The sequence below is a fragment of the Tamandua tetradactyla genome, chromosome 15, assembly GCF_023851605.1.
Source record: "Tamandua tetradactyla isolate mTamTet1 chromosome 15, mTamTet1.pri, whole genome shotgun sequence".
In the NCBI taxonomy this organism is placed as follows: domain Eukaryota; kingdom Metazoa; phylum Chordata; class Mammalia; order Pilosa; family Myrmecophagidae; genus Tamandua; species Tamandua tetradactyla.
This window is the reverse complement of record NC_135341.1, coordinates 37820183-37834228: the sequence shown is the minus strand read 5'-3', so window position 1 is coordinate 37834228 and position 14046 is coordinate 37820183. Positions and strand designations below refer to the sequence as shown.

Below are 14046 nucleotides of genomic sequence, written 5' to 3'. Positions count from 1 at the left end.
GCACACCCTTCTCAGGATTACTCCTAACCCCTCTCCTCCTCCCCAGACTTACTTCAATGTATACGTTCAAAACTATGGTAAATACTATTTTTTCAAAGATGAGTCAGCTCACAATAGCTCTTATTCATGCTCCTCTCCAAGCTCCTTCTCCCAACCTCTTCCCCAAGAGGGCCTTGAGATATATGGTGGGTGGGTTTGGTGGGAGGAGAACAGGGAGGTCACTGAGGCCAGACTCCTGAATGTTTCCTGCCTCAATTCAAACACGCGTGGGAATGTTAGTGAGAACTCCTCCCGCGCAACTGTGGCCCTCGCGGAGTGCCAGGCAGGGACGCAGAGCCACCCGCGCAGTGGAGCAGGTGCGCCTCGGACCTACAGCACCAGATCGTGCCACATCTGGTCTCAGTCACAGAATATTATACCGAATCCCAGCAGCCAGTACCTGGGGGCCGGACGAAGCAAACAGGGTGAAGCGCGACGGAGATGGACTGGGACGAACGGAGACGGGGCGGGGCGAGGCGGAGTAGGGCGGGAACTCGGCTGAGCGTGGCGGCGCGCTCGCTCGTTTGTCATTCCTCCGCGTCCGAGTAGCTGATTGGCCCGTGTGCTCGGGGTGGGGGTAGGGGGGTGACCAGCGTCTGAGGCGACCGGCGGCGCGCGGGCGGTTGGTCCAGCCCTTGGACCTTGCAGTAGCCGGGCCTGGCTCGAGGCTTCAGAGACTTGGAGCCAGGGAGGCATGGCTGGGATCCCCACGCCGGGCAGCAGGAGGCGGAGCGGACCCCCGGCGCCTTGCCATGGCCCGCCGCCCGGCGCCGGACACCCCCCCAGTAAACGAGCCCGGGGCTTCCCCGCGGCCGCTGTCCCGGACCCCGAAGACCCGTTCGGCGCACACGGGGACTTCACCGCCGACGACCTGGAGGAGCTCGACACTCTCGCGTCACAGGCCCTGAGCCAGTGCCCTGCCGCGGCTCGGGACGCGTCCGGTGAGTGCGCCGCGGGGGGTGGTTGCAGACCCGCCGGCTCCCCTTGGCGACGGCCTTGGCTTTAGAACCCCACGGGACAGCTCCCCGTGTTTTTCCTACCCACACTGCTCCTTCACCTTTTTAAGATATAGAAACAGCCCGATTTAAACAGAGCTTGTGTTCCAAAAGGTCCTTTTTGATTTGAGGGAGAAATGTATCAGGAATACCAAACGACCATATTTCTATATTTTTATGTTTTCATGAAATATAAGTAACGAATATATTAAATATATTTCTAATGTGTTTATTGCCGTTTCTAAAGTTTTGGCCACTTGGTTCTTGGTTCTAAGTAGAGATCTCTGGAACACGACTACCACCACCATCAGAATCATCACTCCCCACAGAGGGCTTACCCACTTTTTTAACAGGTTGGGAGGAATTAGATCTTAGGAAGCCCACCGTCCCCCTTGGGCCATATGGACATAGGAGGGGCCTGCAAGGAACTTCTTTTTTTTTTTAAGGAACTTCCTTTTTAGTACAACCGGTAAATTGTGCTGGGTGCCCAAACATTAGGAACTGCAGTGGACATACTACTACAGCACCTCCAGCAAGGTGCCTGGCAAAGCAGACATAAAGAAAATACTTAAGATGTACCACAGGGCAGTGACCAGCACCACTCCGTACAGTGGCACAAGGCAGTTCCTCCTCTTTTCTTGATCTTACCTGTGATTCTTTTCTAAATTCTGTCAACTTTATCTTCTAAATCCATCTCTGGAATCTGTCCTTATCATCTTTTCTCTCTCCCCTGGACATAGTCTGCTAAATTGTCTCCCCATTTCCAGCCTTGACTCCAGATAAGTCAGACTTCACACCACAGCAAGAGTGATCTTCAAAACTCAAATCTGTGTCTCACACATGTACAAGTGAACATCCCTGCTGAAAGCCCTATTTAATAAGTTCCCAGTGTTTCCAGAATAAAGACCAAGATCCTTACTATGGCCAGCAAGACCCACCATGGTCTGGCTTTTTCCCATTCACTGTCTGGGTTCTAGACATACTGAAATTCCATCATTCATTGAATTCTCCCTGCTTCCTTATAGCTCAGAGACTTTGCACATTGCTGTTTCTTATACATCGAGCCCTCTTTCCTTCCATTCCCCATCCCTACCCATGTGGTTAATTCCTGTTTTTTCTTCAGCTCTCAGCCCAGTTATCACTTCCTTAAAGAGCCTTCCTATCATTCCAATTGGGTGAAATCCCCCTATAGACCTTCCTGTATTTGGTCTCCTCTGCCATTCTTATCGCAGTATATATACTGCGTTTATATTTATTCGTGTGATTATTTGTCAAATGTCCTGTAAGCTCCATGAGTGTAAGAACTATGTCCATTTTTGCTCACCATTTTACTTTCAGAATGTAGTATCATGCCTAGCATATTGTAGGGTCTCAGTAAATATTGTTTAATAATAGATCACTGAATTCTGGCCAGTGAGGTACCCACAGAGGCCTTCAGCCCTTTGATGAGACTCTTGGAATTGGATAGGAGATTGAGAGAGCGCAGTTCTGTTATATTCTGTTATTTTGAATAGATCATTTATGAGTTTGAATCATGTTTTCAGGTTGCAGAATACCTTTATAATGCTTAATAGATCTTTCTCTAATTTGCTTTCAAGAGTGATTCTTTTCAGCATTGTCTGGGAAAAGTGGACAAATGTTGGGTCCTGATATGTATATAAGAACTGTTTTTTACAGGTGTGCATAAGGTCCCCAGACTAGATGGGATGTCAAAAAACAAAAATCCTGCAGGAAAAAGCAGAGAAAGTGGTCCAGTTAAAGATAATTTTGAATTAGAACTACTTCAGGCACAATACAAAGAACTTAAGGAAAAGGTAAGTGACTTGACTTGTACTTTTTGTAGTTAATTCACTTACTTATTCATGTGCTACAAGGCATTTTACAATAACCTATTTTAAAATTTTTAAAACAAGGATATATACCATCAACTGAGAGATGCAATGGGAGAAGGCTATGCAAGAAAGTGAGAAAATTTAGGCTGAAACTACATCCTGAGATTCCTAACAGTCAAGGCATGAAAAATCCAAAAAGAAATACAGACATTTTCTGTTACAGCACTGAAATGAATTGAAAGCATATATCTTTATAAGAGGAACACAACATCATAATGGTTGCTATTTTTATTAGCTGTTTGTAAGAAGAGCAGACATCCTTAATATGACTAGTTTTCTATGGTTCCCTAGGAAAGCCAGAAACATAATATGGAATTTTAATTACATAAACTATGTAGCCCAGATTGTTCAATGCCTGTTAGAGCCTAGAGAATCTGCATGTGTGAATGCAGTCTAGGACTGCACAGTCTCAGACTGTGTCCCTAGACTATCCTGCTGAATATCAGCTGTCCCACGAGCAAGCCTAACATACTGTGCTGGAGTGTGGTTGGCATAGCTATATACTGAATATTCATTTAGTCTATAGGATATGTGTGCATTCTCAGTCTCTCCAGCTCCATATTTAAACAATACTTTAAAGCAAGTATATATATATTTTCCCTTACAAACTTTTCACAAGATTTATTTGGCATTTACAGCTGAAGTCAATGGAAGAAGAAGTCCTCATTAAAAATGGAGAAATTAAAATTTTGCGGGACTCACTGTACCAGACAGAATCCATTCTGGAGGAACAGAGAAGATCACATTTCCTTCTCGAGCAAGAGAAAACTCAAGTACTCAGTGACAAAGAAAAGGAGTTCTCCAAAAAGGTGATCCAGAATATTTGTTTTGCATGTTATGTACACCAGCTTTGCCTGCTCACTGAATTCCTTTAGAAGGCAATAACCAAAGGTGCTTGTAAATCTTCCAGAGAGATTTTAACTATTGTCTTACATACTTTCTGCTGTGAGCCACTTGCCGTGCACTTTCTTCCAAGCTCTGCATGTGATTTGGAAAAGGACTTAGATGAAACTCTGCTTTGCTTTGGCGTTTGGTCTTGGAAGGATAAATCACTAGCTTAGGACTTTCAGAAATTGGTCCATTTTGGTAGATCAGAAAATCAGTTGACCTACCATAGGTCAAAGGGGAAAGTATTGGTTTTCATAACCAAATCTTGGAACAGCAAAGATGTGGTGGGGCCTTGAATGACTCAGATATTGACACCACTCTCTATTTTCTATGCTATAGGAAGGTTTCATCCTTATAATAAGGGATGTGGTCACCAGAAAGAAGCTCCTGGAATTATATTTCATAGCTCCAGAGAAGAGTTAAGACTTGGACTCTCTCATCTCAAGTTTTTAAAATTCTGGAGAAGGCTCTGATTGATCTGACTCAAGTCAGATGCCTGTCTCTGGACCAGTCACTGTAACCAAAGAAATGGCAGCTCTCATTCACGTAGTCAGAGGTAGGGAAAAGATTGTTTCTCAGAGTAAGAGAGTTGCTGTTCTAGGAAGAAAACAAGTATCCAGTACATACCACCACTTTCCTTCAGCAGGTCCCAGTGCTTCAATCTCAAGAACACAAAGTCTTGTTTTGCCATCACTAAATTAAGCAAACTTAATAAACTTTGAATAAGCACTTACCTGTGCCCGGCACTAACAGCAAAAGTTGACTTTCCATATAAATGAAGAAGAGCAAGAGATTTACAGTATTACACTGGAGTTTGAATCCAGGTTTCATCACATAAAATAGTGACTTCAGGCCTATTACTTAAGCTCCATAGCTCATTTTCCTTATTTCTTCCAGGAAATGACCAACAGAGTTGTGAGAATATAAACACTTCTGTACTTCCTGTCTCTGGTATCATGCCTGGCACAGAGTGTCTTTGATGAATGGCAGAAGTTGCTGTTGGCAATAAACCTTTGTTGCCAGAGCAATAGGTCTCCCCACTTTGCACACGGTCTTTGTAAAACTATTCCAAATACTCTGTCTAGACCTGCTGGCATTAGGCACCACTATATTCACTGAAAGGTCAGCATGTTACTACAGAGATATGGCACCCTCACCAAGTTCTATGCTGTGCATTTTACATACATTATTTTTATTTAAGTCTCCAACCATGATGAAGACAATTCTTATCTTGATATTACAAATCAGCTTACGTTCTGAGAGGGTAAGTAAATGGCAAGTATTTGAACCCTCACAAACTACCCTTCCAATAGTTTGAGTCAAAATAGCTTTCTAGAGCCGTCTTTCAAGAAGAAAGCAAAGTTTGACATTATAGGACATGTATATCACAGCAGACTTTCATACTTATTTTTCACTGTTTTTCCTTTACTAACGTGAGGTTTGGAAGACAGATATTTTTGTATATCTGATGGGGTCACTACAAGTATGCTTCTTGTGCCTTCCAGCTTCAATCACTGCAGTCTGAACTCCACTTTAAAGATGCAGAGATGAACGAGTTAAGGACAAAGCTTCAAAGCACTGAGCGAACAAATAAACTGACTGCTCTCTCCATTTCCCACCTCAGGTAATGATGGTGCTAGAGGGAGAGTTCAGTTTTGCATTGTTAAGTAAAAGTCTAAACAACAAATGATGTCAGGGTAGCCCTGAATGAAGGCCAGCTGGACAGTGAACCTCTTTCTGGAAGGACTCAAGCCAGTTTAGATGAGGCTTGAATGGTTTAGGGCATCATAACATAAAGGCCCAACACTTTAGAAATGCTTCTTCTGTATAGGATAAACACAGCTCCTCAGGATTAGATTTATTTGAGCTAAACTAGAAAAAAAGTGTAAAGCTCTCTAAACTTTTGATGTGCGCCTGTCTTCGTTTTTATGTAATTTGTTGAAAATAGCTGTTTTTGTCCGAAGCACAAGTCTATTTCAGTCCCAACTACTTGGAATACGTTTTCTTATTTGCTGCCCTGGGACCTTTGTCTAACAGCCCCTGTTTTTGCTGTCAAATGTAATCTGCTTATAAATGGTCTGTGTCCTGCCCTCTGTGATCCACCTGCCAGAGAAGTCTGGCACGGTCAGTATCAGCCTTGAAAGTTGAACAAGGCATCTTTTTATGGTATTGAACATTCTGCTCCCAGCAGGTAGGCCTTTGCTTATAACAGGCAGGACATGAAATTGAACTCTTATAAGACCTGAGAACTGAAGGGGTCTATCCTTGCCTCTCTTTGCACAACACTAACAGAAGGACAGCACCATTTCCAACAAGCTTGTATGCCTCATTGGAAACTCTAGATCATAGCGTTAAGACTGCTTCTCTAATGTAAAACACTGGTGCTGAGGAATTTGCTCAGTTTGCAAGCTGTAAGATACAATGCACTTTCTAATAGTCCCTGTTTCTATTAAATCTTTGGATTCAGCCCGTGACTATGAAAAAAGAGTTGGTTCTCAATTGAGACCATGTTTAAGCAGAATTGGAAATAGTAAAATAGGAATTATGGCCAGTATATTGGGGTAATTAGAAGAATATGGAAATAAAGACTTTCAACAATTTGGATCAAAATGTCTTGAATTTTGCACTGCTGCCCCCCAAAACACATTAGATATATACAAGATAAAACCTTTGGTCAAACACCTAGACTTGAAAAGTTTTAAAACTTGTTATTAAAAGTTTTGTAACCAGTTATTTTACGTAGTTAAATTTTAAGTAGTTTTAGCAGAATTATTACTTTGCTTTCATAGTTAACTTTTTCCAGTCCTAGGAAGAGCCCTTCTATGATTATAAAGCCGGAAGCATGCTCTCCACAGTTTGGAAAAACATCTTTCCCTACAAAGGAGTCTTTTAGTGCTAATATGTCCCTTCTCCATCCCTGCCAGACAGAGCCAAGACATAAGTCTCTGGTGGGCAGAGAGGGTAAGTCAGTATATTAGTCATCTATTGCTATATAATAGATTACCCAAACCTGTGACTTAAAATGACAATAATCGTTTCTTCTCTCCTGGTTTCTGTGGGTCAGTAGTTCCGAAAGGGCAAATGGGGCAGGCTTGTCTCTGCTGGGGCTGAGACAAGTTTGACTGGGGCTGGAGAATTTATTTCCAAAGTAGCTAACTCACATGTCTGGGAGTGTGGTTTCTCTCCACATATGGGCCTTTCCACAGAGCCACTTGGGTGTCCTCATGACATGGTGGATGGCTTCTTTTAGAGCAAGCTATCCTACAGAGAGCACCAGGCAAAAGCTATCCTTTTTTATAGCCTAGTCTTGGAAGTTATTCAGCATCACTTCTGCCACATTCTGTTCACTAGAAGTGAGTCAGTGAGTCTGGGCCACATTCAAGGGGAAGGAAATTAGGCTTCACGTTTTGAAGAGAGGCATGTTTAATAACTTGCAGGTATATTTTAAAGCCATCCCAGTAAGCATCCATTGACCATGCTAAAAGCAGAGCTGGTCTGCAGGACTTAATGTTTCTTTCATAGCCCAGCCTTGAGTTTGAACAGTTGAATCAGACTAAGGGAATGCTGCTGATTTCTAGAGGGAGATAATCTAGCATTAGCAGTTTTCATTCTGATACTATGCTATGCCAGTTTATCTTATGATTCAAATACGTTGCCTTGCTCTTCCCACCGTCAACCTTTCCACATCATTGGCCCTCATACTGCCTCTTGAAAAACTGCAGTCCACTCACATTTTTGGCCTCTAGCAATTGAGGTAGTATAGGGTAGTAGGACATTCAGGCAGTGGAACACATCACTTGGATGTGAGTCCCTTACTTGTTTATGTGATTGGGCAAGTCCTTTAATCTCTGTGCCTTGGTTTCTCTCTGTAAAACAGGGCTAACAATAACACTTTCTTTCTCATAGGGTTGCTATGAGGAACAAATAAGCTAATATATAGTGCTCTTATGACAGTCTGTGGCACATAAAAAGCACTATATAAATGTCAGTAGTTACTGTTTCTATTTTATGATGTTGTGAAGTGGGGCATACAATTTTCTTTTCCTTTCCTCGTGTGAGTTTCTATTTTACATGGAAAAGGCAAAAGATGCAAGGGTTTTCAAGCTGCCTCAGCTCTTCTTTTAATCCAGGGCTGAAGAAGTAGAACAATTTGACTTTGTTTTTAATTTATTACATGTAAGAATTTCTAATATGCCTTTGCTTTTGTGCTCAAGTTTTGATTCACATTTTATCTAGTTTCAGAGAATAAGACCCACAGTCTGGGAGGTGAACCCGTGAGACAAGAAGAGGCCCAGAAAACTCTGGTTGACAGCTGGGGACAGAGATCAAACACTCAAGGTACTAGAATCCCTGCTGCTTGCAGGGGGCCTCCTGGCTCCAGTAGTCCTTTGCAGTGTCTAGCTCCACAGTGGCATTGCCTGGAGGACTGTTTGGAGCTCTGAAAACCAGTGCTCCAGGCAGTCCTTCAGAAAGTCAAGGGAGTAGTAATCTGTGACTTAAGCAGACAACTTTATGAAATAGGAAAAGGCCAAGAATAGGCTGTCCCAGAGCTTTCAGCACTGACAGGCAACATAATGGATCCTTGACTTAGAAGGCAGTTGGAATCCACAAAACCCTCAGCTTTTTCTTCTGAGGCCTTAGAAAAAGACTGCCATGTCAGAACCTTCTAGAGTCACCTTGTCTTCTGCAGGTTCCGTTTTGATAAATCTGCTTCTGAAGCAGCCTTTGATCCCAGGGTCATCCCTAGGACTGTGCCACCTCCTGAGCAGTTATTCTGAGCTGCCTACTGGCACCCTCTTGCAGCCACCAGGGTTTGGCAGGTAAGTGTAAGGCTTCTGAAAAGCTCATTTGGGAAAGAGTTGCCAGGAAACAAGCCCCTTCTGGCCCTGGCCAGCTTGGGAGATCTGTGGGCTGGGCAGGGAGACTAGAGTTTGGCAGGGAGGCTGTTTGGGGCCTTTGACCTCTCCATTCCAAACTTGTCTCTTTTATGTTTGTTGCTAGTGCTGTGGCTGGGATTTTGGGCCTCAGGACCACAAGTTTTCGTGATGGGTCATTTTCTCTCTCATCCCTGAGAGAAGCACAGAGCCTGGCATTCACTGGACTGAATCTGGTTGCCAGGGATGAAGGCTTATGTGACCAAGACCCAGCAGAGGGAAGTAGACGGGCCTTCCCACTCTGCCAGCTTCCTGGAGCCGTGCATCTCCTCCCCCTCGTACAGTTCTTCATCGGCTTACATTGCCAGGCCCTGCACGATTTGACAGCAACTAAGAGAAGTGGAGCACCTGGGGATTCACAGACACATTCCTCTTGTGTGAGCTCTGGGGTAGAGGCCGGCCCCGAGGACTCACTTTGCAACCTGGAAGGCTTCTCTGTTGCTTCACTTAGCATTCTTCAGCACCTTGTGTGCCACAGCGGAGCAGTTGTCTGCCTGTTACTGTCGGGAGTTGGGGCAGATTCTAGAAACAGAAACGAGAGCCTAGCTCACAGACATGGTCATGAGGATATGACCTCAGTTCCAAAGGAGGTTGCTGATGACCAAGCTCAGCATCCACTATTGAAGATGCTTCTTCACCTGTTGGCCTTCTCTTCTGCAGCAGCAGGTCATGTGCAAGCCAGTGTCCTGAGCCAGTGTCTTAAGGTTTTCGTGAAATTAGCTGAAAATGCTTCGTTTGATTTTTTGCCCAGGTATAAAGCAGGGTGGGAGTTATGGTTCCTTATGGGTCTTACTTACGAGGTCTAGCCTGTGAACTCTTGTACTTTGTTCCCATCCTTGATTTATTTACCCTGCTCAGTTCTAAGACTTGGTTCAGGGAGGGCTAGGTGTTGGGAGAACCAAGAAAGTGGTTTATTTGGTTTAATTCTGCTTCTGTACAGCAGGTAAACAGAAGGCATGCATAAGAAAAGGAAGCTGTTAGCTACTATGGAAGAGGGTCCTGCCCCTAGGACCAAAGGCTGAACCAAGAGGTCTTTGAACCTGGGGCATGGATCAGGTGAAGGCCACACAGCCACAGTTAATTTTGGTAGGGTTCCGTAAGGAAGCAGAAGATATGGGGAGTGGGCCCTGCTGGGAGTCTAATCATCACTGTGCCTGCCTCTGGCATGAGCTACAGATTGCTTCCTGTTCCTCTTGAGGTTTGTTGGAAGTGGTAGAAAAATCCTAGCTTGGGATGCCAGGACCTCAAGACTGGGAAGAACTGTAAACACCTTGCAGCCCACCCTCCATCCAGTAATTCAGTCTCCTGCAGAGCACTCCAAGGGGCCAGTTCCTAGGTTGGAATGACTCCACTGGCTAGGAGTATCTTAAGTCTTCTCATCTCTGAGTTCCTTAAAACACTGCTGGATTCTGGTTTGCATCTGAATACATTCTGATTGGTCTGGTCCATCCTGAAAGCAGTGCTCACTCTGAACACAGTACGGCAGTGTAGGAGGAGCGGCACAGTGGGGGACACAACCCTGGTGCTTAGCTCATAGTAGCTGATTGCTCATTTCATATTTGTTCTTTAATGAATCAACTCCAGAAACCAAGTTTTCACCAGCTTTTTTGGCAGGCACACCAACATTCCATTCCTGTTGAGCTTCTCCACGAGGACATTTAAAAACAGCCATTTAATGAGTGCTGACTATAGGCCAGATACTGTGCCAGCGGCCTTCCATTCATTAGCTCCCGTGACACCCTCATAGCCCTGCTTCCTCATACCTAGTGCAGAGCCTGGCTTATTGTAAGTATTTGGTGAGTGAATAAATGCTAAACTGTAGGAAGTGTAGTATGGATGAGGGTGAGTTTCAGGCCAGGTGTCAAGTCTCCAGAGTCATTGTCCTTGATCACTGTCTCACACCAGTGAGTCTCTTCAGAATTCTTTCCTGCTTTTTGTGCTTAAGTAGAACTCCACTACCACATGGCTGCCTGTCTGCTTTGGAGTGAAAACCAAGCAGGAACAGGATTCTCAAGGCTCTAAAGCAATGTGATGCAATACCAATAATCAAGAAGGCTGCAGTTGTCTTATGGTCCTTAACTATCCCCTCATATCTTTATCTTTCCTACTGTGTCTCTAGTAGCCCTAGGGGTCCAGGGTTGTTCCCCAGGGACTGGCAGGGGTTCTGAGCAAATAAGAGTTCACTCCCAATTTAACCAGATCAGCGTGTTACCTATTTGGTATATTGGAACTTTACCAAAAACTTCACTTAAAAAGAAGGTTCCCATGCTATTGAAAAGTAAATTGGAAACCCCTGTGTCATATATGAAGGTGGACTTTCGCCCAAGTAGTTTCAGGGGCTTTAGTGGACTAGTTCGGAATCAGTTCTAACCTTATTTAAATTCCAGTTTCCCACAAAATCCCACATAACTTGGCAACTGAAGAACATGTAGCATGTCTGCTGTGTAGGATTTGCTCTAAATGAGTTCACCCAAAATAGAATGAGACTCTGCTTCTAATGACATACTGAGGAATATTTTGGTCCACTGGGCTTTGTGCTAACACCCTGCAGGTGCATGAAAGGTATGCACAAGCTAGACCCAGGGGTTGTTTTAGAATTGCCCTCCCACCTACCAAGCTAGTCCTGCCTCATACTCCCCTGAGCTGTGTGGACTGTGCAAACTGCAGTGGTTGTGTTGGGATTTGGTTCCTTGGTAAAAGTCATCCCTTTGCCCCTGGGACCTGGGAGAGAGTGTGCCTAGAGCCCTTCGTCAGTGCACAAGGCCACTGCAGACACCTCACGCTTGGCAGCAGAGGAGCCTGATGTCTTCTGACAAATGGTCTTCCTTGCTCTGAGTGTGATCTCATCGGTTCCAACCATAGTGAAGTCCACATTTGTCACAGCAGGAGCTCTGTTCAGTCCTTTGATGGTGGGCCTAGAATATTTCTCTCACACCAAATAATGGCTTGTACCATATTTGGTATCAATGGCAAGAAAGAGCCCAGGAGCTGGGTGGAAGCCAGGCCTCCTGGGTCCAGGGAGTTTGCTCCCATTTCCTGCGTGATGCAGTATCAGGTGAGGGACTGTCATCTCTAACCACAGCAGTCCAATAAAGGTCAGTACCCCTGTTTTCATGAAAAAAATGAGTTTCACAGCAAGTAGGTGGTAGTCAGCATTCAAACCCAAGTCTGGATGAACTGAGTCTCTTCTTTGTACTGCTGTGATCTGATTTCCCATTGCCTGTAGTGAAAAGTGAGGGTGAATGGTAGATTGGGGTTGGGAAGTGTTACATCTCTCTGGACCCTTGTTTTTTAGGTTCCAGTGTATGTTCCAGGTGCTGCCACAGTGTCTCAGCCCAGAGACACCCCTGCCTAGTGTGCTGTTGACCATTAAGCTCCTCTCTCTCCTGGTGGACCACGAGAAGCTCACCCCTCAGCTCTGTTCCCACTCAGGTAAAATGGGGTGGTGGGTGGACATCTGGGCTGCTGCAGATTGGAGGGAAAGGTTGTGGAGGGTCAGGGCCTCCTGGGGGCTTCTGCAGCTCATACCCTGAGCTCTGGGTGAGAAGGGGGCTCTGAGTGAGAGGTGGGCATCCTTTTCAGAAGGCTGCCTCCTCCTTCTGCTGTACACGTACATCACATCAAGGCCTGACAGAGTGGCCTCAGAGACACAGTGGCTTCAGCTGGAACAAGAGGTAAAATCTCCAGAGACCTTTCCAGGGACTGCTCACCATCCCACTCATGCCAAGGCCCCACGGAACCTCCTTTCTCTATCCTTCCCATCCTGAGAAGCGTGGGAGCTTTAATTCATTTAGGTAAGAGTTTATCAGGCAGCTGAGGAGGTGAACTTGGTTTGGGGACCCCATGCCATGCAGGTGCATGCCAGGTTGTCCTGGGACTTGCCAGAGTTACCTGATGACTAAGCCTGTTCTGACTTTGGGTCTGGTGACTTGAGCAGGACCTGGAGGCAAATGGGGTTTTTGGAGAGACACATGACAGTTGTGAGTCTGGCCCAGAAAAGCCCAGCACCCTTGGACCCCATTTGTGCAAACAAGCTGGAGCTCTTTTAGAAGCCTGAGAAAGCCCTTGCTTATAATCAGGGCCTCATTATGGTGGCTACAGAACAGTCTTCTTGTTCTAGGCGGTGTGGCTTCTGACTAAGCTTGGTGTGCAGAGCCCCTCCTCCCCAGCCACTGGCTCCAACTGCCAGTGCAATGTGGAGGTGAGTGGACAGGGGCGGGCAGGGGCTGACAGCATGGCAGCTCTGTTGGTGGATAAGGTGGCCCTGGGCAAGGACCCTATGCTCCCTTTAATCATGCTACCCATCACTCAGAACCTTCCTCTCCTGGGTGGGTGGGAAATGTGCTGGTCAGCCTCGTGAGCTGTTAGGGTGCAGGCAGCTGAAAGACTTGACCTCAGTCTGCACCCTCCACCAGGCTGTCAGAGCACTCACAGTGATGCTGCACAGACAGTGGCTAACGGTGCGGAGGGCAGAGGGGCCTCCAAAGACTGACCGGCATAAGCGAATAGTACGATGTCTGCGGGACACAGTGCTGCTGCTGCACAGCCTGTCCCAGAAGGACAAGCTCTTTACTGTGCACTGCGTGGAGGTCCTGCATCAGTATGACCAGGTGATGCCAGGGGTCAGCACGCTCATTCGAGGGCTCCCTGATGTGACAGACTGTGAAGGTGAGTGGGCAAGAGAACCCAGCCCTGTCCTAGCCCTCATGTGGGGTTTTCCCTGAAGTTCATGGACAGGTTAGACTTCTTGCCTTCCTTCAGCAGTCCTCCATCCACCACAGCTCTTTACAACACTGGCGACAGTCTCATTGTCTTGCTCCAGTTCTTTTAGACACGTTGAACTGCCGTTTGCTTATATGTTTTGTTGAGTTGGCCTGGCAGAGCCACGGTTTTTCCAGAGATATCCCTATCTGAATTGCCTTTGTATCACTTTGCTTGCAGTAGCTGAGGGAGCAAGGCCTGGGCGTGGAAGGGACTGGTTAGTTCCTGCGGGTTTTGGGGGAGGAGAGGTGGGACCTCCCCTATTCCCCAGCACTTTCAAGCCTTCATCATAGAACCCTCTTTTTCACTCAGAGGCAGCCCTGGATGACCTTTGTGCTGCTGAGACAGATGTAGACGACCCCGAGATGGACTGTGGCTGAGGTCCGTGAGCATCATGCCACATGGTGGCGCCAGCACTCCTGCTTTCCTCATCTCATCAACTGATTAAAAGCTGTGACAGGTTGTTCTTGCCAAGAACATGCCAGCCTTGGTGTTGTGTTTCCTGAGTCTGTCTGTGTTTGTCTGAGTGGGAGGGAT

General features: G+C 45.9%; 1 protein-coding gene across 6 annotated transcripts; it reads left to right on the top strand.

Moving 5' to 3' along the window:
- The first annotated feature begins 626 nt into the window (after positions 1 to 626).
- ATRIP (ATR interacting protein) lies at positions 627 to 13986 on the top strand. Of its 6 annotated transcripts, none has more exons than XM_077129419.1 (14): positions 627 to 980; positions 2712 to 2848; positions 3565 to 3735; positions 5320 to 5438; positions 6618 to 6775; positions 8051 to 8152; positions 8505 to 8634; positions 8816 to 9499; positions 12044 to 12180; positions 12331 to 12422; positions 12869 to 12949; positions 13164 to 13416; positions 13693 to 13726; positions 13822 to 13986. In XM_077129419.1, coding segments are annotated over exons 1-14 (2346 nt in total). In that variant the 5' UTR covers positions 627 to 733; the 3' UTR covers positions 13823 to 13986. The 6 variants fall into 6 exon arrangements, with proteins under 6 accessions (XP_076985534.1, XP_076985535.1, XP_076985532.1 ...); XM_077129420.1 differs by having other exon boundaries at positions 13803 to 13986; XM_077129417.1 differs by having other exon boundaries at positions 13690 to 13726.
- Positions 13987 to 14046: the final 60 nt, after the last annotated feature.

Bases quoted from the DNA above. Each gene is read 5' to 3' on its own strand.
- ATRIP (XM_077129415.1), top strand. From the start codon at position 734: ATGGCTGGGATCCCCACGCCGGGCAGCAGGAGGCGGAGCGGACCCCCG. The intron at 8,153-8,504 runs GTACTAGAATCC...TGTCTTCTGCAG, and splicing joins ACAGAGATCAAACACTCAAG to GTTCCGTTTTGATAAATCTG. The intron at 9,500-12,043 runs GTATAAAGCAGG...CTTGTTTTTTAG, and splicing joins TCGTTTGATTTTTTGCCCAG to GTTCCAGTGTATGTTCCAGG.